Raw genomic sequence first — 24005 nt, forward strand, 5'->3', positions numbered from 1 at the left:
ATAGGTGGATTGAGCTTTTAGGTGTGGAAGGAGTAAATTTTAATGGGCTAAATAAAAACTTTATATAGATATCTCTAATTTTACTATTAAAGAAGTATATTTTAAACAATTCCGTCTTTAATTGCACTTCTTAGATCCTCTGTACTTGAGTATATTATAATATTTTTGCACAAAGTTAAAATAAGATTTTCATATTATATTTTATCAAAATGATTAAAGTATATTTTAAACATTTCTTAGTTAAAAGTACGAGGAAACAGTAAAAATATCATTGAGCATAATGATACTTGCGTATGGAATTAAAAACTTAACAAATATCTCATTGAAGTTGGACTAATATTGAAAATGTTGAACTTCAAAAGCACTAATAAAAAAATAATAAAAAATATATTTGTTGAACATATTTATTATTATTATTATTATAGAAATATCCATATTAATATTAATACATATTGGTAATTACATTTTTAGGACCAGTACATAATTTTTGAAGGATAGAGTCACCTTTAAGCTTCATGTAAATGAAATTTTATGTGAGATTTTTGTTAAAAGAATGCAAATAAAGATATTATAATGGTCCTTGTTAAAAAAAATTAAAATAATTTTGTTTATGATACGAAATGGAGTGATAATATTATTTGGGATACAATAAAGGCACACAAAGCCTTTTTTGCTTGACATTAATTTGTCTGATATATTTACATTTAATAAGCATAAATAATCCGGCAAATACTTAGGGGATCACAGACAAAGATGGACTTACCGACGTGGGGCCAACCATTTTGGCCAATCGCCTGCGGAGGCTTTGTAGCGCCCGACACAAACCACTGCTTTGTGTTCCAAGCAAAAGAGACACGGCACCGAAACACGTTATTTTCCCATCAAACCGCATTCAAATTTCGACCTACCGACGTGCTTACTCCATTATAGACCCGTTTGCAAATCCCAATGGGAGTAAAGACTGCGGCCCTTCACCGCTGGGCCCGATTACTCAGCGTCGTCGGGTAATCGCTGTGTCAGTGTCTAGAGTTTCCCTTTCCTGTTCTATAAAACGAATCGAAGACCGCACCACCGCATTCTTGCCTCCTCTCCCGCTTTCGGGTAGTCTTCTTCGCCCTTCTCTCCGCCTCCTTTGAATCTGGATCTCGAAGAGCCGTAGATCGCGGGGAGAAATCGTTCTGCCTCGCGGTCGCCGGGTTCTGAAGGCGATCAGAGTTGGATCTTGCTTCCGATTCGTCTCGGGAGGGTCAGATCTGATATCCTAAACTCGATTTAGGAAGGAATGCGATTGAAGCTACGCTAGGTGAGTCTAGATCTGGAAACTTCGTCGATGTTTTTTTTTTATTCCTACAGTTGGCTTCTACGTTTGGTTTGGGTAGATATTATCGCTGTGGATAGTTCGAGATTTGGTCAGAATAACAGTGGCGAAGATGAGCTTATTTGTTGTTAATTTGTTTTGTTATTGCACTTTTTCTTGCGTTGATAGAATGTCGGAGAGGGAATTTAGATTAAATCCGAACTACCTGATGTTTGTTTTGGCTTGGACGTTAAAAGGCGTCTGCTGCTGGTTAATGGAGTAACAAGATCCGTCTGAGAATTTTGTTGATTCTTTGTATTCGTTTAGAGTTTACATATGGCAATTGGTATGTTTGTCTGATCCAGCAGTTGTTTCTTTTCTCTCTCCCTCTCTCTCTCTTTAGTTTTATTCTCAAATTTTCACCTTCCAATCGTAGTTTTTCACTGTTTGCAGAATTGCTACTGTTGTCATCTCAACCACCTTGAGGAACTATTGGCTGTGTAGTTCAGAATTATCGCTTCCATAATAGCTACTTTTTCAATGCCAAAGAACGGGATGATTGAATGCAACAACTGCGGCTCCAAATTGGTTGCACCGAGTCCTAGATCTGTATCAAGAGCATATCATAAGCACAGGAGCCAAGTGTCATCCAAACACAGAGCTCTCAACTTCTTTCTTGTTGTTGGTGATTGCATCTTAGTTGGCCTTCAGGTAGCTTACATTGATTTCTATGTATTAATTTCAGAGTCATTTGAATATTCTTTTGGACCAATATTATCCTGACTTGTTTAAGTTATGTTTTTCATTTAAAGATTCTATTGAAACTTTACTTATGGTCCTTTTCTTTCCCTATTGACATAACACTAGGTGTATGAATTTGAATCACATTTAGGCACCAATGCATGTTGGTTACATTGGGTGTTAAAACTATGGCTCCTTGTTTCATCTTTCTCTGTCTCACACATGATACTTGTAAAAACTCGGCTTTGCATTTTACCTGATTTTGCTATTTCTTTTGCAGCCTATATTAGTTTATATGTCCAAGGTGAATGGGAAGTTCAACTTTAGTCCAATCAGTGTGAACTTTTTGACAGAAGTTGCCAAAGTTCTCTTTGCAATCACCATGTTAATTATCCAGGTTTATTGTTCAACATTTTCTATATTAAAATTTAATTTATTTAGGTAGAATGTATTTTATGATTTACCCCAAGTAATCTCTTTTCAATTCAAAATTAGCCTATAACATCTGGATACTCTACATTGTTTAATAATGTAACTGATAGTGAAGGCTTTTATTTAGCTAATTAGCTTTTTTGTAAGTACAATTTTTTAATCTTTTAGCCTAATTTTGCCTTGTTATAGGAGTTTGGAGTCTCAATAATAGTCTAAATTCTACTCAGAACTAAGGTTTCAAAACATATGTGCTGATGGAAAAAAAAAAAACATATGTGCTGATGGTATGCAGTCAACGATTGCGTAGTGCATATGTTGTATGTAAGCGCAAATTCTAGGGCATGTGTTTTATTAAAAACATTTAACAAAAAATTCTATGAACAAAGTAACTAAAATATATTCAGTAAATATCTTAATTAACACATCCAATTCATTCGTCCACATAGAAAAATATATGTATGCCACTCATACAAGATAAAATACTTGAAATATAGTAATCATATTATTCAACAGTGTAGAATAGGTTCAATGGTATATAACATGCATATTATTAGTATCTAAAGTGTTTTCACATGCATTTTTAGGCTATTCATCATATAACTTTCATTTTTAGTATATAAATAGTAAATTTTATGTACCATTTGTAGGTCAGATTGTTGTTATAGCTATACACTAATATTCATTATGTCATAAATGGAGGAGGGTAGTAGTAAATAATACATCACATATATGAACATCATCAAGATGCCTGGTAAATAGCTGTGCTAATTTACTCTATAAGAAGTTCAGTTAGATCTTTTACTAAAAGAAGTGAGAAACCTCGTTTTTAACTCTTTAAATAGTATAATTCATCATTTGGTATGTCACTTGGCTTGGATAGGACTGCTTATGCTCTAAATTCCTTTTGTGTTTAATTTGATAATAAAATCAGCCGATTTTTATCATTTTTATGTCCGTAAGTCGTAACTTTAAATCAAGGACTAACTACCAGAAAAATACAAAACCACTATCCATAAGGTACTTCAGTTATTTATGTGTATTGTGAAAGAATAAGAAAGAAATTCCTAATACATGCGATCCTGGAGACTCAGGTAAGGTAGAGTTTATGGAGATGATATAATTGGTGTATTTATTCAAGATTGCAAGTCTTTGGCTACATATATGGTAGTACAGAATTGCACACCTGGTGCAAGTTGTCATTATGGTTCTTGAGTTTAACTAACTTTCTTTTGTGGAGGAAGCTTAGGCGTAAGAACAGAAGAAAAATCTACTGAATTTTTGCTTAATTCAGTGAAAAACAAAGGAGGCTAGTAGTATTTTCTATAGCTAATATTTTCTATAACTAGTCCTTTGTGTATGTTTACACTTTTTTCTGCCTCTCTTTTCTTCTATATTATATTTAGATTCTTCTTACTACTCTGAATGATCTTTTAGATTCCATTATCTGATTCTTGAACTTGAACTATCATCCTTTGCTTGCCATACTATTTTGTTTTACTGAGCTAAGTTATAATTTTCCCTAATCATAGTTGATAAGTAATTGATCTAACCTGCAGCATGAGTTTTTTCTCTACTTCATTTTCATAGTTAATGTGGTAGGAAGGTTTGTCATGCATTTATATCTGTATTGTTGACAGGCTAGAAAGCAGAAGGTTGGAGAGAAACCCCTTTTATCAATTTCCACGTTTGTACAGGTATATTATGGATCCAAAATATACTATGGTCATTGAGCTTGTACACTGATGAAATTGCTTATGTTTTGAACATTTTTTCCTGGTTTCTTATTTTGTATGTCTTGATTAGCTCTTAATTATATTATTATGTAGGATAATTTTTCTTCTTGTATTTGGTTTTTGTGTGTACCTTTTTGTGGCAGCTGACATGATCCTTTTTTTACTTTGGGCTTTAATTATGCCAATTGACTAGCTTAACTGGTTTATAACATAAATTCTGTAGGAACTTCAAATAATAACATTGCTTCTTAAATATTGAAAGTCTTCTGGTAGTCCAGTTTATAGCTTTTCCAGAACAATTTCCCATTCTATGGGAATGGGGTGCACTATTAAATGTTTGCTCGAAATACAAACATTACCAAAGATTTTGCTTAACCTAGTACGAAACTACATCTGGGAGAGAGTGGCAATTATTTTATCACAAACGTACATATCCACAGTCCTGATTAAAACTATTCAAAGATAATGGACAAAAGAAAAGTTTCACGTGAGTCTAACTCAGTGGATTTTTTTAGGTTACAGAAGATATACTGTCTCCATAAATGTTTCTTTCAAGTTTACACAGCCTGTTTTTGAGAGCATATGTTATCAAGGCCTTTCATGCAGAGCACATTGCCTTCATTTCTCATATCCTGTCACTTTCTGTTGCTCACGTTCTTTACTCTAGCTCTTCTGAAGCATTTCAAACTTTTTTTTTTAAATCAATAGGAGTGAACTTGAGTATGCTTGCTCAATGGATTCTCATATTGAAACTGGATATAGGTCACATACCACTAGTGCTACTCCAGAGTTGTTACAACATAAACCAATTAGTTAGATCAAAATAAAGCATGGTTGCTAGTGACCTGGCCCTAGCATGTGTAAGGGCAGTAACTTTTCCTCAGACCCTGCTTTGCATTTCCATAGCCACATGAGTGCTACTCCAGAGTTGTTACAACATAAACCAATCAGTTAGATCAAAATAAAGCATGGTTGCTACTGACCTGGCCCTAGCATGTGTAAGGACAGTAACTTTTCCTCAGACCCTGGTTTGCATTTCCATAGCCACATGTATTCTTCCCAGGCCTGAAGAGTCCCATCCTCTGAAGCACTTTTAATCAATTCACATGTTGATACAACATAAGATGGATTTCCACAGAATTGTGTTGTCTTCTGCCTTCTAAGCTATGTTGTACAATACAAACTAGCTTTTGAACCAGTGAGCCTGGTAAAGTTTTCTTTCTGAGAATCATCTTCTCTTAAAGCATTGTTGACAATGCTTATGCTTAAAGAACACAGGCATAAATGGTGGGTGAACACAGGATCAGAGTTCTCTTGATTTGTTCCTTATTAAGTTGGCATTGTGTCGGTGAAATTTGGAGGGCATGGAGTCATACTTTGTGAAAGGTTGATATGATTTCTTCACGTTCTTTTTTGAACGAGTTTACGTTTGATTATAATGGAATGATAGCTGAGCTATCTATAAATGCAATATGGAGTTCTATTTCTTTTAATTTTGAAAGAAGTACAATAGGTTCTCTGATAACACTATTGTCTATTTGTCTTCTCTGTACTTCAATGTCGTGACTGTCATTATCTAATTCTTTGCCCCCTTAGTTTCAGTGCTACTGTAGTTATGTTCATACATAAGATTTTTATCAAATCCTGTATCCAAAAACCTCATATTCATGTTATAATCTGATTGATTGTCCCTTCATTTTCAGGCAGCTCGGAATAATGTTCTTTTGGCTGTACCTGCTCTTCTGTATGCAATTAACAACTACTTAAAATTTATCATGCAGGTATATTTGTATCTGTATGTCATAATAAAGCTGTTATCTACATTTGCCAATGTTTGATTTATTTAATTGGATGCCTCTTGAAGTTGTTAATATTTTTGCTATTCTCATTAATTTCTCCTCTTTGCAGTTATACTTCAATCCTGCAACTGTGAAAATGATGAGTAACCTGAAGGTATTTTTTAATGAGGATTAGGCTGAATATAGTTTTTTTTTCAATCATTTATTTCAACATAATGTCTTTAAAATGGAAAATATTGGCATTTTATAATCTAACTTTGTAATGGATAAAATAGCCTATTGAAAATTGCACTTAGGTAGAAGATACTGGCAATTGTTCATGCAATTGTTTTTGAAGTTGCAGCTCTTTATCTATCTCTATTGCATTTTCAATCTGATATACATATTTTTGCTTCATGAAACACTCTGGAGTATGATGCCATCTTAGCAACACTAATAACCTTTTTTGTTTTTGCTGCAAACTGAGCCAATTAGCGTGAATTTGTCTTTGCAAGACTCCGCTTATGATCAACTAGTGTTGAGTTATTGTGGAGGGAATTGGGCTAGATAACACGAAACATGTTTCACTGTTTTTATATTAGTTTAAGAGAGTTATTGATGACCTGTAAACCTAGAATTAAATCTCAAAATAGAGGGCTTTTTTTGGGTGTGTTTTTCACTGTTTTATCCTCTCGTCTTTTATTTACATGACTTGTTAGTACAAATCATAAGATGATGGCAAACTCAAGTCTGCAAGCATATTGTGGATATTTATCTTCTTTATGCAAACTCTTGTAGGTCTTGGTGATTGCTATCCTACTAAAGGTCATAATGCAAAGACGTTTTTCCATAATTCAGGTATGTTGAACTGAAAATAAGTTTGTATCATGTGCATTTGCTTATGGAAGAGTTATGTACTTACCTAATCATGAATACTTGTGCCTCAGATGAAATGATATTCTTTTACTGGACTAATATCTACACAGTCAATTTACTTTTGAAATTTCATGGTATGGGCTGTAATGTTTTCATATTGACCTTGACCCTCTTCATTTTTGTTGATTACAGTGGGAAGCTCTTGCACTTTTGTTGATTGGGATAAGTGTAAATCAGCTTAAGTCATTCCCTGAGGGATCCACAGCTCTGGCTCTTCCAGTTACAATGATTGCTTATGTCTATACCTTAATTTTTGTAAGTTTTATCATCCTTGTTTTCATATTTTTTGTTTTTGTTCCTCTTTTGCATTGAAATTTATTTTCCTACCCTTGATTAACCCAATACTCAAATTGCAGATTTGTCTTTTCTTCCTAATACATAAATTATATGTTTGCTGAACTATTTTCATTAAGTCAATGAGCTATAACTTCTGCTACCTATTTGTTTGCCTTTAAGGCTCAAACTCGGTCATATAATCAATTAGATGCAATGCTTTTCTTCAATTCACATCTTTAAACCACAATGTTAGCCTGTTTCAATCCAAGAATTAATTCTAAATAGATTATTAATTCATTTATCTGTGGAAAAAATGCAGTTTCGATGGGTACTTTTGAGTACATGACATTCTTTTGTTCGCATTTAACTGTGCATTAAATTTTAGTTTCGGTACCATATAATTCTTCTGTACATTAGGCTACAAGTATTACATGATCATGTGAACATCCTTACATTTTTTTTCATCTAGGTTGCTCATCTAGTAGAAAATATTAGTTGAAGTTCTTTTACGAAAACTTAATGAAATATTAACAAGTTGCAAGATAAAGTGAATCCTTATAAAGATTACTACTTTCAGTATAGATATTTTGATTTAATCTTATAAGCTCACATAGCACCATGTAATTCCAGGTTACGGTTCCCTCATTGGCTTCCGTGTACAATGAATATGCTTTGAAGAGTCAGTTTGATACAAGTATCTATCTACAGGTGACTCTTTATAATGAATGTAGCTGACATTCAGTCAATGATTAACTTACACATTACCTTTGTTTTTTTCCCTTCAAATATACTTGGGAAATATGCCAGCCCATATACTGATGACAGTTTACCACCCTCTTTTTGTTTTCAGAATTTGTTTTTGTATGGCTATGGTGCAATATTCAACTTTTTGGGCATTATAGGAACTGCCATCTTTAAAGGTCTGTATCCTTTCTCTTGACATCAAAAAATATACCAAATACCTGTGTAGCTGTTGTGCTTTTCATGACTGCCTGTTTTACTTTGTTGTGCTAATGACATTCTATTTTTGTATGATTAATTTTACCAAATTTAGAGTCAAACAAGATAACAAAACTCTAAGCAAACACAAATTTTATAGCCGATGATATGAGAGTCATGCTATGCAGCGTGAGTATCATGATATGGCACTAGTTGACATGATTATAAATAATTTATTTTAAAGAAACTTTGAGTGATATAATGTCATAAATTAACATATTAGGAAACTTTACTAATTCAATATCATATATTTTTTATAGGAATTTTAAACGTTTTGTTATTTTTTTGTATCATTGTATCATTGGATATTGATACTAAACGTTGACACAAAATGATACCATGTCAAAAAACAAAGGTTTATCCCTATGCAGGGTTCATGAATGCATGTTACAGATAGAAAAAGAGCCTATTTAGTCATTGGCCAAATCTTGGTGTTTGTGTAACCTTGTTTCGTTTGTACTTGATTTTGATTTAATTTGGAAAGAGATCACAATAGTTTATGTTCTTTGAGTTGTATCCTTCTGTTTTTGTATAATTTTTTCTTGTTTCACATTTCGAAATCATCTATAGGGCCTAGTAGCTTCAATATCCTTGAAGGGCACTCAAGAGCGACAATGTTTTTGATATGCAACAATGCAGCGCAGGGCATATTGTCATCATTCTTTTTTAAGTATGCTGGTAATTTATCATAACTCTGTTATTTTTTACTTTAGATGGTTATCAAGACTTGTGAATCTTAGGGATATTTTTCTTCCTTTTACTCTTTGTCCGACTGCTCTAATGGTTCTGGCAGACACCATCTTGAAGAAGTATTCATCTACTGTTGCTACAATTTTTACCGGGATTGCATCTGCTGCTTTATTTGGCCATACATTGACCATGAATTTTATCTTGGGGATTTCAATAGTCTTTATTTCAATGCATCAGGTATTTGATGAATTAGATTCTTAGAACCATTCTAGTCGTTTAGTTCCATGATAGCCTTGCCCTCTTTCTATCAGTTCTTTTCTCCCATGGCCAAAATCAAAGATGAGGCGCCAGTTGGATCATTAGAGATGGTGGAACCTCAACGTGCCAGGTTATCCCATAAATTAATTTTGTTATTATTTGTGTAGTTCCAGATGTTGGTTCTGATCTATAGTTGCTTTTGTGTGGGAAAAAAAAAATCAAAGATATTAAATATTATCTTATATAATCATTTTAAAGGGCTTCATCACTTAAATTTAGTTGTACGGTTGTCTCTCTTTCCAGGTTGAAAGATGATTCTTTTGCGAACATGGCTGCTGGTGCTGCTGAAGATGTAAGATGCCATGAAGCACATTTCTTGCATTAGGTTGAACTACTATATTCTTACACAAAAACTATTTCTTTTTCAGGCTGCTCATCACGTTGGACACGATGAGAGACAACCACTTTTGCCCATATAATGTTTCTTTGAGGCACTACTCGGATCCTTGATTATTAGTTGGTGCATTATCTGATAACTAAAGTTGCATTTCAATCTGTAGCCTTCATTTTTACTCAAAAGATATATTTATGTTCAATTATTCTGCCTTGGTATGTTACTAGTCTATTCTCTTAACCTTACCAAATTTTTTTTTTTTTGTATCTAGGTTGAAGAATAATATCCTAACATAGATTTTATGAGACCTTGTTCTTGCATTCTCTTAACAATCATGTATGAAATCAAGTGCCTGAATACATATTGTGTCACTTTAGATTTGACAATATTGATCAATAAAATTTCCATTCTGTTTTATTTTCTGCCAAATTTATTGAAATTTTATCCTCTTCATAGGTAGATTCACTTGTTCACTGACAAGTGGGTTGATCTAGCTTGGAGAAGTATAGAAAAACATTGGTCTCATTGAGTAGAATTGTCTGATAGAGGATGATTAATGCTAGCCTGGAAATATTCTTCCACCATATATTAGGCAATCTTAATTCCTTAGCCCTGTTTCTTACATTACGTTTTATAAAAATTTGCTGATAATTTTATATTTTCAATCGTGGTCAAATTCCTTGTGAAGGTTAGATGAATACCTGTCCTATCCCTTCTAAATTTACATTAATATTGGTCAAATTCTTAAGTCAAAACTATAGTGACAGCAAATTTACATTGCATACTATTTTTTGCGACAGGTATCTTTTGAGTTCTTTTTTGTTAACTTTAGACACAGAGGAGCCACCAACAGAGAATATAACTATCCAAAAGTGGGGAAAAGGAATTCTTGATCCACGACCGTCATATCTTCTCTGTGATCAATGTTTTGTTTGAGCAAAAGAGGAAAGTAGCAGCCATTACTTGAAATTGCAGAGGATGGTATTAAAGAAATTGTACAGGTGGATCCAAACATCAATTAATGGTGTAATTTTCAATAACTAGACTTCCCTAGAAATCATTTTCCATAAACCTCACAGGTCTCTCATTATTCTGTATTGCATTCCCTCTCTAGGCATTTTGATATTTCGTTCCTTACCTTATTTCTCTATTTGTTCAATAAAATAATGATTCATGTTAAATTGATACCCCTGCCTGTCGCTCTTTCTCTTGGGGTGTTTTGAGGATCAGTAAAAATTATATTGGACATAATCGTTTATTGTGCCAATGTAGCAAATAATTCTCATCTATTTGTTCTACTACCAAGAATACTGTCAGTTCATTTTTTTTCTGCATTGAAATGCTTGTTCATTTTCCTCACGAGATTGGGAGCTTGTGTATTGTGTTTTTGTTTGGTGCATGTTCCAATAATAACTTGGGTTTCTATTGTTTGACACTGAATATGAGTAGCAGTATCGAAATTTGGACTTCTCCCCTATGCACATATACGTAACGGCGATCATTTCTAAAGATTTATTTCAGGTGCAAGACAAATGATCTTATTAAAGAAATCGATGATAACATCATCACAATGGCCTTTATAACAAACTTCATGATCCAATTGTCTTCGTCCTTTCAGATGGGTCTAGTGGCTAGTACATGAGATATTGTTATCATGAGGTCTAGGGTTTGAATTTTAGTGAAGTCGAAGTAAATGTCTCCTTTATGTATTAGTCATTATTTTAAAGGTTAACATATTGACGGAGACGTTAGAGGTGAACATATTAGTCTTTTTTATCATCATGATCCAGTTGTCTTCGCTATATAAGGAAGTTGTTTCTTCACTTTCTTGGCCGTGACTTTGAACGTGATTGGTGATCACATAATAAAGTCTCCATATCAATGTCTATTAGTTAAATATGTACTAAAAACTTGTACTAGAAAATCTTGATCATCGTCTCGTTCTTTTTCCTTGCGATTCCATGTGATGGCATTTTATTCACAAACTCATGAAAATGAGCATTAAAGATATTCTTACTTTTAGCTGTTTTGGGCAGACAATGTTACGGCGTGGCATCATGGAGTCTCTTGGTAGTAGGGCTGTAGGATGTAAGTTTTGAGATGTTTAAGTTTGTTTAATAAAATAATTAAATTAAGTCGAGTCGAATTTAAAATGAATTAAGTTTTTAAAATAATTATTATTTTTTATAAATTTGAGTTTGTTTGAAGTTTCATTTGAGCTTAATTTATTTTGATGTTGTTGAGTTTTTAATTTAAATTTGACTTGAACGAACTTGCTATCCATCCAATCCAACTTTCTGCTAAATATGGCGTGTGTAGAGATAGCCATCATGCGACGCATGACCTGAAACATGCACGAACACTGTCCTGTGCATCTACACAACCTACCACTAGCACTAGACATCATCGAACAACATGATTCGTTCGTCCCATGTCACGCAGTTAGCACATGTAAGTGCAGATCGTGTGGAGCCGACATTTGTAGAAACCTTAGTGATATGAAGTACAAAATCTCTCTAATAATTAAATCGATTAAGTAAAAAAAACTCATGTTAATTGTACAATAAATGATATTCATTTAGAATTTTCATCTAGAAAATTCATCTAGATAGACACATAAATGATGGGCCCACAAAAAATGAAATGGTGGGTCCTATCATTTATGTGTCTATCTAGATGAATTTTCTAGATGAAAATTCTAGATGAGTATCACAGCTCTTAAAATATCCATATCAATTATTCTACCTAAAGATTTATCTTAAATTTAGAATAGGATAATTAAAAAAATTTTACATCAGTTACTCTATTCATTATCTAAATTTAGTATTTATAAATAGTATTTTTTTAAATTTTAAAAATATATATTATTCCCTAAATATTATAGAGAGAAAAAAATAGGGAAGCTAATATATGGTATAGTGAAAATTAGATATCCAAATTTAATAAAATAATTTTTTTACATTAAATTATATATTTTAGATAAGAAAGCTAGTATGGATGCTTAGTATACTTAAAGAATTTGAACTACTTGTAACGATAGCGGTCTATTATGATTTATATGCATTTCTCGATTTATTCTGATTATTGATAGGAAATCTATGTAGAATTTAACGGGTCAAATTTAGAGAGTTGGATACTTAAATTAAACAAATAATAACCTCTATCTCACATTCTGTATAAGGGTAAAGGCATTGATATCAGTTTCTCTATAATATTTTTAAATTTTAAGATAAATGGTTCATTTAAATTTAAACAATCACTTTTCACTATACACAGCATTAGCTATTGTGAAATTTCTATTTTTTATTATTTTCTTCTATTTTCTATTTTTTTAATTATTTTTTCTCTCCTATATAATATCTATTTTTCATTGTCTAATTCATTCCTTTTATTTTTTTGTCATCCAAATCAAATGATATTTTAATATTTTGAAATAGATTTTATTATCTAAATTTTAATTTAGAGAATGAATAAGATAATTGATATAAAGATTTTTAAAAATATATATATATATAATTTAAAATAAATTCTGTGCTTAGAGAAATTAATGTGGATTTTTTTTTAAAAAAAAAAGTAAATATAAAAAATCTCAAGTCATTCATTTAGATGTACAAGATCTGCTCATCAAAAGCAAATATAAAAATCTCAATAAATAGATTTAATAAACATATAATAGAATATAATAGATAGAGAGGCAAGTCGGCAACTTTTGCAATTGAAAAGAAAGTTCACACTATTTAAACTTTGGGAGTGCAGGTTTTTCATAATACTAAATTTGAATAAATGGCGCCTTATTAATATAAGAGGAATCTCCAAAATTATATAAAAAAATCCTTTTCAATATCGTCAAAAATCAACTTAAGCGGATGACAACAATCACCAAAACTTGCTCGACTAGTCTATCAAAATTGCCAATTCATCAAGGCCATAAGTAACTAAGTTTTGGCTTCCGACATGCTGGTCGTACGTTGGCATGTATTTTCATTTCCTTCCCGGAGAATCAGTAAGAGAATTTTTTTTAGAGCATCCATGAGAACGTTATCTTTGGAGTTTAGACGCCAATATTTGTCACAAAAAATTGGTAGTTTATCAGTACACATTCTAGTTGACACAACAAACCAATTAGACATTATAGTGTCGATGCGGAAATTAAAATTATGCTGATAAAAAATAAATAAAAGGGAATAACACAACCAGCTAAATGTAAGTATTCCAAGAAACTTTAAGATCATTTGTACTGTATCATAACAAATAACTTGTGTAAGTCAAGGTTAACAAGAGAACGACTAAAATCTGGTAATTCAATATGCTAGAACACCCAAAGTCGTAGAAATGGATAGAGCTAATAAGAGAAGTTCGAAAGAGGTGGAACGAACACAAAGAACTGATTACAGGTCTATTACGCGGGAAAGCTTCTGGATACGATTCAAAAGGAAGTCCCCTTGCTTGATAGTTGCCTGGTAGAGTGCATTTTTAGCATCAGGTCTGTTGGTTTCCAGAACACCAGCAACCTTGTCGATCTTGCAATGCAGTTTCCCAGCGGCTATGAAACGAGATAATTCCCTAAATAGATGGGAACAAACAAAACGCATCATGCTCAGTGGAACTTAAACTGGTGTTTTCATAGTGAACCATCAGCAAAAGGCATCATAATTAATAAATATCTTCATGAACTTTCATTGAATAATATTGTCGAGGTATACACAGGTTCCTTCTCGATTTAAACAAAAAGCATTATTCAGTAGGGAACATTTCAATTTGCTCTTGAAAGGTTATCCAATATCGACAGGAGGTTTGCGATCACTGATCACATCCCTTATTCATAGTCTTCATCAGATGTAGATAAAATGTTGAATGCACGAACAACAAAGTACATGTAGTGACACATATGACTGATAATATTTGTTGCAAACAAGGGCCTAAATGTAAATACCATTAATACAACCTACTTGTAATGTGCATATTGATTAATAATATAAACAGATAGAGAGAGGACTACCTAAAGTAATTAATCTAATTTTCCCCTTGACAGTGGTAGTAAACCCTAGGTATCTCATTGAAACTCTCCCCTTTTCTAATTGCACCAATCTTCTTCCTTGCTGGAGATGAGCCCCCTTCGCCCACGCCAAGTCCGACCACTCCATCACAGAGCCCTTATACTAAATGCCAAAACAAACATACCACTGCGACTCTGAGCTCTTACCTCTATCTTCCTCATCTAACCTCAGCAGACACATCACCACTGCCTGAACATCTCAGACTTACGCCAGGAACATCTAACTGTACGCATCTTTGTCCAGGAATCAATGCCATCATCTCAAGATGTAAGACACACTTCAGAAGCACTGCCCAATGATCATGAGACCTCTATATGGATGTCCCTGGGTAGCAAGACAACTCTGCTTCTGCAGATTGGGCTGCAGTGTTATTCTCTTCTATTGAGGCAACACCCAGTTTGCATCCTGCCAATGATGACCAAATTGCGACCGCTTTTCATTAGCAAACCAACCAAGAGAGCAGATCATGCTGGACCCTCAAACCTTGTTCCTCAAAATGCAGATTCTACTGAAGAAAATGTAAGGAGAAACTTGACCCTCTGCTTGCAAAGGTTCTTCATTGTGCAAGACAAGACCATTGGCATTACTGTATCCATCATCCTGTACGCTCACCCATCCCTTTGAAGACGTAGGGTTCTGGAACTAGGGCAGCCTGGTGAACTATAGAATCCCTTATAAGCTAGAGTAGTAAGTCAAATCATCCTAGTAGAAGAGGCGACCAGATAGGAGAAAGGCTTTGTTAACTGCACATCCCTATGCAAGGAGCAGACAGCAATAGCTTTCTGCAAGAATAACTTGTTCCAAAAAACTTCTAAAAAAAACGCTGTTTGGTAAATCCTCCAAAACTATACTCAATTTTAAAATTCTAATTCATCAACTACCCTCTTGATGCCTCAGATGATTATGGTTTTTTTAAGCCCTTTTGGCTAAATGATTACTGCAGAGAAGTTGAATTGGAAGAACTGCACTTCATAGGTTGCAGCAGATAGTTTGGTTTATGGATCAAGATCAACTAGAACACCTCGCTACTCAAGCAACTGAGATTTTTTGGGTCAAACAGAGCTGCATACTACTCTGAAAATCCATTGATCCTAACCTGTTAACCATCTCCCACAGATTCTCTTGCTTTGAGACTTAGAAATAAGCTATGGACTTATTTATGAGTGCCATCTCTGTATTCTATAATGAGGTTTTGGTCCTACAGTGGACCGATCTGCTCTAGAAGTTTAATCATTGTCTAGAGGGTCATTTGGCAATAGAGGACACAACATCCAACTCTAATTTCTTCCTCCTGGATCTTGTCCCCCTCATTTTTACAAAGGCACTAGAAAGAGGCCAACTTCGCATTTACCTTATAGTTATTTATCATATGCTTCATTATTGCTTTAGCGGCCAATTGCATTTCAGTTAATGTTGAGCATTATCAATGAGATAGAGCTGTCCCCCATACTGGTATTCAGAAACTTATTCCTTCAAGAGAAGCTCCCAATGGGTTGTAAGTGAGGTTTTAAATGTACTTCTAATGGTATTTTGGCCCTTCAAATCCCATTTAGTGCCGAGCTATCAATGACCCACTGTAACGGTACTTTCGAGTTTGCTTTTACTCTCTAGGGAAGTTTACAATGAGTTTCAAATGCTCTTGATGTATTGTAGATCAACAGTTAAATGCTTCTCTGATGGTTAGGGATATAATCAGACTTACAATGCAGATTATCTTGACACATTTTCTCCAATAGCCAAGAAATCTTCAAGTCGCATCTTTCTAACCTTAGCAATTGTTATTCCTTCATTATCTTAACACAAGATCCTATTCCTTTGTGGTGATGATGCTAATATGGAGCGATCTCTAAATGTTTTCATCAGGGGCAATCTACGAGTGCTCAATTCAAAAAAAGCAATCTACGGGTGCTCAATTCAAAAAATTAACTCTTTTTTGATATGGCTCGGTCAGAATCACAAGAAACCATTAAGTATTTACCTCATTTCTCAAAGACATCCTTCTTATTGTCTTCAATATTATCATGATTGGTAATGATTCCATTTAGATCACATAACAAAGAAGCCCCTCTATCAGTATTCTTACACTAAAGAGTTGGGTGGCCTCAAGTGCTTCCATAGTATAGAGGTTGCTTGTTCAAACAAAGAAATTTCTCTCTTAACAGAAGAATGCATTTCATACTGAAGAAGTTGGTATACTGTGGACCAAACTAACAGGCACTCTTATGCATCCTAATGTCATATTTATACCAAGTCAAAAGGACTCACTAATTGATCTTCAAAGGCCTGATAGAGCACTAAACTACTTTACAGTTATAGTTAAAAAAAAAACTTACTCTCTCATTTACTGTCCATAGGATAGGATCAGTAAAACCCTAAAAATTCCTTTCATGATCATTAGGAAGAACTTTAAAAATTCTATGGCACCTCAAAAATGCTCTAAAAAGAGTCATCTGTTTCAGAATCAAGATCATCTTTAGATTGAAGGGTATAGAAATGCAAGTGGAGCATGATAGGCAATCCATATCAAGCTACTGCTTTCTTTTATAAGGAAACTGAATTTCCTGGAAATACAATACGCAGACTCATGTAGCCAGATCAATTGCAAGGCAGATATAGAGTCATGGAGCTAATAGCATAGGAGCTTATCTGGATTAAACAATTGATTGACTGAGTTAGGACACATTCCGTAAAGCTGACAACTATGCCAATGAGGCTTTCGTACACATAGCTTCCAATCCATAATTTCATAAGAGAATAAACACATAAAGAGTGATTATCCCTTTATCAAAGAGAAAGTGAAATTGGATGAGATCATCACAACATTTGTCAACTCGCTAGCACACTTGCTACCAAATCATAAGTGTACATGTAACAAGCTAAGGTTTCATAATATATTTGAACCAACACATTTGAACCAACACGAGGGAGTCTTATGAAACTAGGGCCTAAATTTAAATACCATTAATATTGGCTAATGTTAACTTTGATTAATATTACCAAATACATAGAGGGTTATCTTTGGTAATTAAGCTAAATTTCCACCAACAATATTATGTCAAGAACCTCATAAAAATGTGATTGAGGCACTAAGTGGTAATCCATTGTGTAAGTTGATATGTGGCAAAATACCAAATGAGACTATGAAGAACAAACAGAAACTATCTAAACATCATAATAAAATAGTAAAAATTTTTAAAATGTAAGTTTTGGGGTCATGATCACTGAAGAATAGTACAAACACTTACAGATCAATGAAATCAACAGATACTCCAAAAGCTGTTGCCATTGCTTCCATTGTCACGCTCTTGTAAGATTCAAGGAACTGAGAATAAACTACTGTGCGAACTTCCCTCATGTAATACCGAAAATGAGGCTGTAAATACCGGTCAAACTTTATCTGCTCAGTTAGTCCAGCTGAGAAGCAAATGATCACAATCAAATAAGTATGGTTGAAGAGGGGAAAAGCTAGAAACATAATAAAAAAAGGAAAGCATTATCGATGTAGCCCACTAAAATTGAAGAAAATTTGATGAGTTATGGACTTAGAAAATACTACAACATAGTTGTATTATAAAATTTCAAAAACAAACAACTTTATTTTTTTTTTAAAAAAATAAACTTTGTGAGTCTGATTTACTGATTCAATTGAAATTGCTTAAAATGCTTGAAGGTACGGCCTTTACAAATAACTGTATATACTAAATTTTAAGTTCAACGATCAATAGGTCCAGAATCACAGTACGAAAAGAATGGCTGTGGCAGTGATCACTGAATAATATGAGGCCACATGTGTAGATGAAAAATATGAGAAAATATATCTACCTAGTAACTCAAGCAACAAGATGAATGACTGTCAAAAATTAACAACAATTCCAAGAGATGAACTTGGTGAGCACAGTCCAAATGTGGCTAGACGCTAATCGAACTAAACCATGAGCATGCGCAAAATATACAAGCAAGACATCAAATTGAGTTATCTTTGGCGTACTGTTTAGAAGACAGCAATTTATCCACTTACAGAATGCAGAAAAAAATGACTTGTACTGGCAGCCATAAAGGGAGTTGAGGAATTCAGATAGATGAGGAATTTTGCCAATAACTGTTAGAATTTCAGGTGCATCAACAACCTGCAGATTATTCATTGGAATTTTAGCTAAATACAAGAAGCAAACGAGTAAAGCATCTTGACAGTGCAAATACCTTTTGTTTAAGAGATACTCTGTCCAATGATATAATGCTTGTGAGAACAGTGTAGAAAATGAATGTATCATAAGAGAATAGCTCATAAGTTGTGAAGGTTGATATTGAATCCAAAAATAAATTGGCTGCTTTCTTAAAGTTACGGGTAGACATGCAATATAAACCTTCGTATACTTTTAATCGGTTCTTCCTCTCCCAGTCACCTCCTTCTTCAAATAGTCTGTCCAAATTATGTCCAGTATAATTAGCTAAAGCTTCTCCAGATCAAACTAGAACTAGAAAATTGATAACTTACTTCTTAGCCCTGTCAATTGACCTAGAAATGAGATCAAAATCCATGTAGAAGAAACCAAGTTGCAAGGTATAGAAGACAAGATCCATCTTTTGTCCAATAGCAACTGTTTTTCCTTCAGTTACTTTAAGCTGTTCTAATGCCTTCTCCTGTAGTTAAAAGTTTAACAATTTTTTAATACTATAAATGTAACATTCAATAACAAATTCACATTCAAAAATCATAACCATGTGTACCTTGTCTCCAATCTGAATGTAGAACAAAGACTTAGCTAAATGAGCTTCACGTACTTCACTTTCTCCTAGATTCTCTTCAGCATCAGCAATCCTTTCTCATAATAAAAGCACAATGTTATTGGCATGCCATATCATACCCAATGGATTAGAAACAAGAATTTACTCCTACTTTAAGAATATTACATATGTGACAAGGGCAAGAGTGCAGGTGACAAATTTACTCCTACTTTTAAAAATTATTGTATAATAGTAGGCCAACTAAAAAATATATATTAAGAAAAACATTCAATGTCGGTCCCAAGTTCAAATGAAAATGTTGAGTTTTGCCTAGACAATCTGTCAAATTTGTCTAAGTCTAGCTATGAACCTATTGTCAGGCTAGGTTGTCACCTAAAACTAAAGCGAAGGACCTTCGATACCTAGGTACCTCCATATTCAAAGTATGGGCAATGTGATGCAAAATAACTAAGTGTTCTGGCATTATTATGATAAATAATGTCTTCCATGATTATACGAAAAGGTTAGCAACTTGCAATTAGGGACGACAACAACAACAACAAAACCTAATCTTACTAGATATGATCGGCTATATGTATCCTTCTATGCCATTAGACTCTATCCCCTATTATATAATCATTTATATTTAAATAAATTTTATCTTCTTTTATTGTTACTAACCAAGTCTTTTTTTGATCTTCCTCTTCCTCGTTTGATATGCACATTTGTCATAATTTACATCGTCTAACTAAAGCATATATTGGTTGTTAGGAGCAACCCAACTTTCTCTCAAATTTTTCATTGTGTTATCCTATCCATCCTTGTATGTCCACACATCCACCTTAACATCCTTATCTCTGCAACTTTCATTTTTTACTCGTATGTTCAAGTCATAACCCAATATTCAGCCCAACATTCTACAATATAGGGAATTTTTTGAAAAAAAAAATGACTAGAATTACTATATGTCATGACTAGGAAAAAACATAGTGTAACTTTCTTATAGAAAACAAAATACGATGGAGAAATAACTAGAAAAAAAAATCAGTAACATGGGTTTTAACATAAGCTAGAAAGGCTATACATAAAAAAAATGGAGTAGGCATTATGCAATCAACCATTACATAGCACATATGTGATAGGTGGGGCAGGTATAAAAAATATTATGAATTTTTTCATATAGAAAAAACTTGCAACAAAGTCCATAGACAACAATTTGGTAGGTTTTAGAGAAGAAAAGAATATCTTACAATTGTATTGATATGACAAAGACATGTATAATAATGTTGTTGCTAGTGTTAGAAGAATCGGGAGTGCGACAAATATTTTTTCTCTGTAGTCGTAGGTTTAATCAAAGGCCAACTCAAAGTATAAATCTCTTCACATTAGTACTAAATATGCTAACCAATCTAAACCTCCTTAGTGTATATTAGTCGCAAGCCATATCATGTTGATTGATCCAAATGTAATTACATCGAATTTGAAATTGCAATTGTGAAAAAAATAACTTTTAAAACATAAGGTTTTAAGATAAGTATAATAAAAAAATGGAACATCTGAACTCCGATTTCAAAAGCAAGAGAAAATTGATGAAATGGTCAAGATGGATGGATATGAAACCCTTGAAAGAATTTATGTATCTCAGATTTAGTTTTCAACAAAAAGAGGGCATTGAGTATGATATAATTAACAGGATAAAAATTGAGTGGTGAAAATAGAAAGAAGCTTCCTGAATCTTATGCGATTGTTGTCTCCCTTAGGTTAAAAAGAAAAGTATATATACAGTATGATTTACTATAATTTTGAATCAGTGTGTTAGGTTGTTTTAAAAAAAAAATAATGAATGAATTAACACAATAACTAAATAACTCTTAGATAGATGTGTGGGGTTATTAGAAAGTATAAAATAAAGATTCTAATATTTGAGAGTTATCAAGTGTAGTTTCAATAGGTAATAAAATGAGAGAAAATACATTGAGATTATATGAACATATTTCAAGATATCCAGTATATGTTATAACTAGATAAGTTGAATTTATTAAAGTGGAAGGTTGAGGGGCAAAGTGAGACCAGAAAATATTAGACAATTTAATAAAATTGATTTTATTAATTTGAATATTAGTAATGACTTGACTTTGCATAGAACTCAAAGAAGGGATAAAATTCATGTATTCAATCTCAAATAACTGAAACAATCATAGCCGATGATGATGATCTTATTGATGATGATGAATGGGCTGACTAAGAAGAGGAATTGAACTTTCAGTGACCAAATTCTACTACAAGAATATTTTATAATTTATGTGACCGCTAACAGCGGAGTTGAGTTGTGTGTATCCAAATTCTACCTCCACTATATTAATTCATTACAACTAACAAGGGCAAATGAACACAGTAATATCAAGACAGGAAGGGTTGAAGTTAAATGAAGATTCAAATAACATCTTTACACGGAACAGTTATCCAAAGCACATAATACATGGTGTTCAATTATTGGATAGTTACTGTAATAGACAGAAGGTCAAACATGCACCAAAACTAGATCAGATTAATGATATTTGATATTAACTTGCTGCAGCGTATATTTTTCAATTGTTCTTAGCTTTCTTTTTCAAGCAACAAAACCCAAGCAGAGAATCATGTCTCAAATATCTGTACTCGAGTATTAACAGTAAGAAATCTAGAAACGGATGAGATGACGATGATATTTTCCTGCTACAAACGGCTAGGTTTAATCTCGTGCATGTTTGTATGCAGACTATGATTTCAGCTTCTCTTGCTCGAGTCAAAAATTCTTCTACCTGTTCTCTGACACTAAGTATCATCAAACTAGTATAGATCTGGTCAATGTTCCCCAAATCATATAACATGTAACTCAAGGATAGAGTTAAAACATCTAAAAAACCCCGTCAGGGTACAATTAGTAGAAAAACACGAGAACAAGTAGAAAAAATCAAATATTAAAGAGTAATAAGGGGAAAAAATCACTTTTCATCAAGCTTCTTGAGCTCCTCCTCGATTTTCTTCTTCATTGAATCGAGCACCGAGGCGTCTATCTCCAGCACCGAGGCGGAGGCGAGCGACTCATAAAGGGAGGCCATGTCTGTTCGGGCAACAAAGAAGCAAGATGTGAAGAAGCAAAAACAGACAGAAAGCGAAACCCGGCGAAGGAGTGCGTCACTTGGCAAAAGCATGGAACAAAACGATCTCTACGTTCGCAGATGCAGAACCCATTACCGTTTGCCCTGACGGCATCGAGGACCTCGCCGCGGAGGCGGACCTTCTCGATGTCTTCGGTATCCGGATGGGAGAGGAGGAAGAGTTTGTGAGCGAGGGCGAGGTGTTCCTGCTGCGTGCCTTCTTGCCCTTCCATCTCCGCCGCCCTTGCTTCGCCTGCTCCTCAGACTAGCGCTTCCTCTCCGTTTTTTCTTTTTCCTGTGATTCGCTTGCTGCTCAAGCAACTCGATTATGATGAAGCAGCGAGATGTGGGTCTTTCCGCATAGGGCTCAGGGTGCGGGGCGGTTTAACTCGAGTTATGGTTGGTTCCGACCTAATTTATTTTTGGTTGATTTTCATTGACACCCCTGTAATTTATTTTTTCTCAAGAAAAATATTCTCAGGCCATTTAACTTGTTTTTGAGTTGTCACGTGTAGTTCACAATGGAGCTGCAATTCAACACAAAATGACCCTAGTAATAGGGCGTGTTTTCTCTTGCTCGATGGGCAGTCCAATTGGATGGTTTTGATGGGTTAGAATTTACCCCTGCACCATGGAGTGATAATGGATAGAAATGGATTCTCTTGGGTGATGCGATGATTAAGATATGGAGTATTATCATATGAGCTCTTGGGATCGGAACTCGGCATGATCGAGCATAACCTCCCCTATGTCTTGGTCATTTGTACTAATGGCTTGTAGTCACCCGTGATTTACCTCCTCCGTGTTGGCCTAGAGACGGATTGGCGGGGACGCTGGGGGCGAGCGAATCACCTTTTACCACATGATAATGAATAGAAATGGTCTCATAACATTGAATTGACTACTAGGAGGTAGATATTATTATAATAGGTAAAAAGTTAAATTTAGTAAAATTGAGAAAAATGCACTCCTTGTAATAGTCATGTGTAGTTTCTTGATTTACTTTTTCGTAGATGATCATGAAGTCTATTGTGTAGGCCCGTTAGAATGTCGTATTCCATATTTTACTACAATGATAATGGATAAAAATACTCTCAGGCATAATCATATGGTAAAACTACTGCAATGGGCAAGGGTTGACTTGGCAAAAGCCAAGTAAATTATCCTCCCACATGGGGGGCCAGTTTCAATTTCTTGATTTATCTCTATACAAATGGTTGTAGAGCCAAATGTGAGAGGCATCCGGGATCAGTATTGTAGGATCGATTGCATATGAGAAGGGGGATAAATCACGTGTCTTTAAAAACATTTTTTTTACTTTTTTAAAAATGAGTGTGCAGTAAAAACCAGTTGAGTAAAAAATAATAAAATAAAACATAACGATTAACTTGGTTCGGAGCATTTGACAACTCATATTCCAAAACTAAGATCCTTGGGACCTTTTCGAAGAGTAATCCACTAATAATTGCAAAAATCAATACAAATAAAGAAAGTGTACCAACTCTACACTTTTTTAAGTAATAATTAAATTAATTAAAAGTTATCCAGC

The 24005-nt window shown here is 33.9% G+C and overlaps 2 protein-coding genes across 2 annotated transcripts; one reads left to right on the plus strand and one right to left on the minus strand.

The window, feature by feature from the left end:
- The first annotated feature begins 1063 nt into the window (after nt 1-1063).
- LOC122019837 (CMP-sialic acid transporter 5-like) lies at nt 1064-10715 on the plus strand. The gene is made up of 16 exons (XM_042577397.1): nt 1064-1303; nt 1751-2008; nt 2319-2435; nt 4108-4164; nt 5907-5984; nt 6112-6156; nt 6780-6839; nt 7050-7172; nt 7824-7901; nt 8044-8113; nt 8763-8870; nt 8986-9119; nt 9194-9270; nt 9444-9492; nt 9569-9631; nt 10335-10715. The coding sequence occupies exons 2-15, from the start codon at nt 1838-1840 to the stop codon at nt 9617-9619; spliced, it is 1218 nt and encodes a 405-aa protein (XP_042433331.1). The 5' UTR covers nt 1064-1303; nt 1751-1837; the 3' UTR covers nt 9620-9631; nt 10335-10715.
- A 3017-nt stretch (nt 10716-13732) lies between these two features.
- LOC122019987 (26S proteasome non-ATPase regulatory subunit 6) lies at nt 13733-22790 on the minus strand. Its single transcript, XM_042577666.1, has 8 exons — nt 22554-22790; nt 22305-22419; nt 19320-19410; nt 19087-19232; nt 18792-19011; nt 18610-18718; nt 17837-18005; nt 13733-14097 (listed from the first exon to the last, which is right to left on the minus strand). Exons 1-8 carry the CDS (start codon nt 22687-22689, stop codon nt 13923-13925), a joined length of 1161 nt encoding a protein of 386 aa, XP_042433600.1. The 5' UTR covers nt 22690-22790; the 3' UTR covers nt 13733-13922.
- Between the last annotated feature and the right edge of the window lie 1215 nt (nt 22791-24005).

The sequence above is a fragment of the Zingiber officinale genome, chromosome 9A (genome assembly GCF_018446385.1).
Source record: "Zingiber officinale cultivar Zhangliang chromosome 9A, Zo_v1.1, whole genome shotgun sequence".
NCBI lineage: Eukaryota > Viridiplantae > Streptophyta > Magnoliopsida > Zingiberales > Zingiberaceae > Zingiber > Zingiber officinale.

Bases quoted from the DNA above. Each gene is read 5' to 3' on its own strand.
- LOC122019837 (XM_042577397.1), top strand. From the start codon at position 1,838: ATGCCAAAGAACGGGATGATTGAATGCAACAACTGCGGCTCCAAATTG. The intron at 2,009-2,318 runs GTAGCTTACATT...TTTCTTTTGCAG, and splicing joins GCATCTTAGTTGGCCTTCAG to CCTATATTAGTTTATATGTC. The intron at 8,114-8,762 runs GTCTGTATCCTT...AATCATCTATAG, and splicing joins AGGAACTGCCATCTTTAAAG to GGCCTAGTAGCTTCAATATC.
- LOC122019987 (XM_042577666.1), bottom strand. From the start codon at position 22,689: ATGGAAGGGCAAGAAGGCACGCAGCAGGAACACCTCGCCCTCGCTCAC. The intron at 19,411-22,304 runs GTGATTTTTTCC...ATTATGAGAAAG, and splicing joins CTCAAGAAGCTTGATGAAAA to GATTGCTGATGCTGAAGAGA. The intron at 18,719-18,791 runs GTATTTGCACTG...AATAATCTGCAG, and splicing joins GAGTATCTCTTAAACAAAAG to GTTGTTGATGCACCTGAAAT.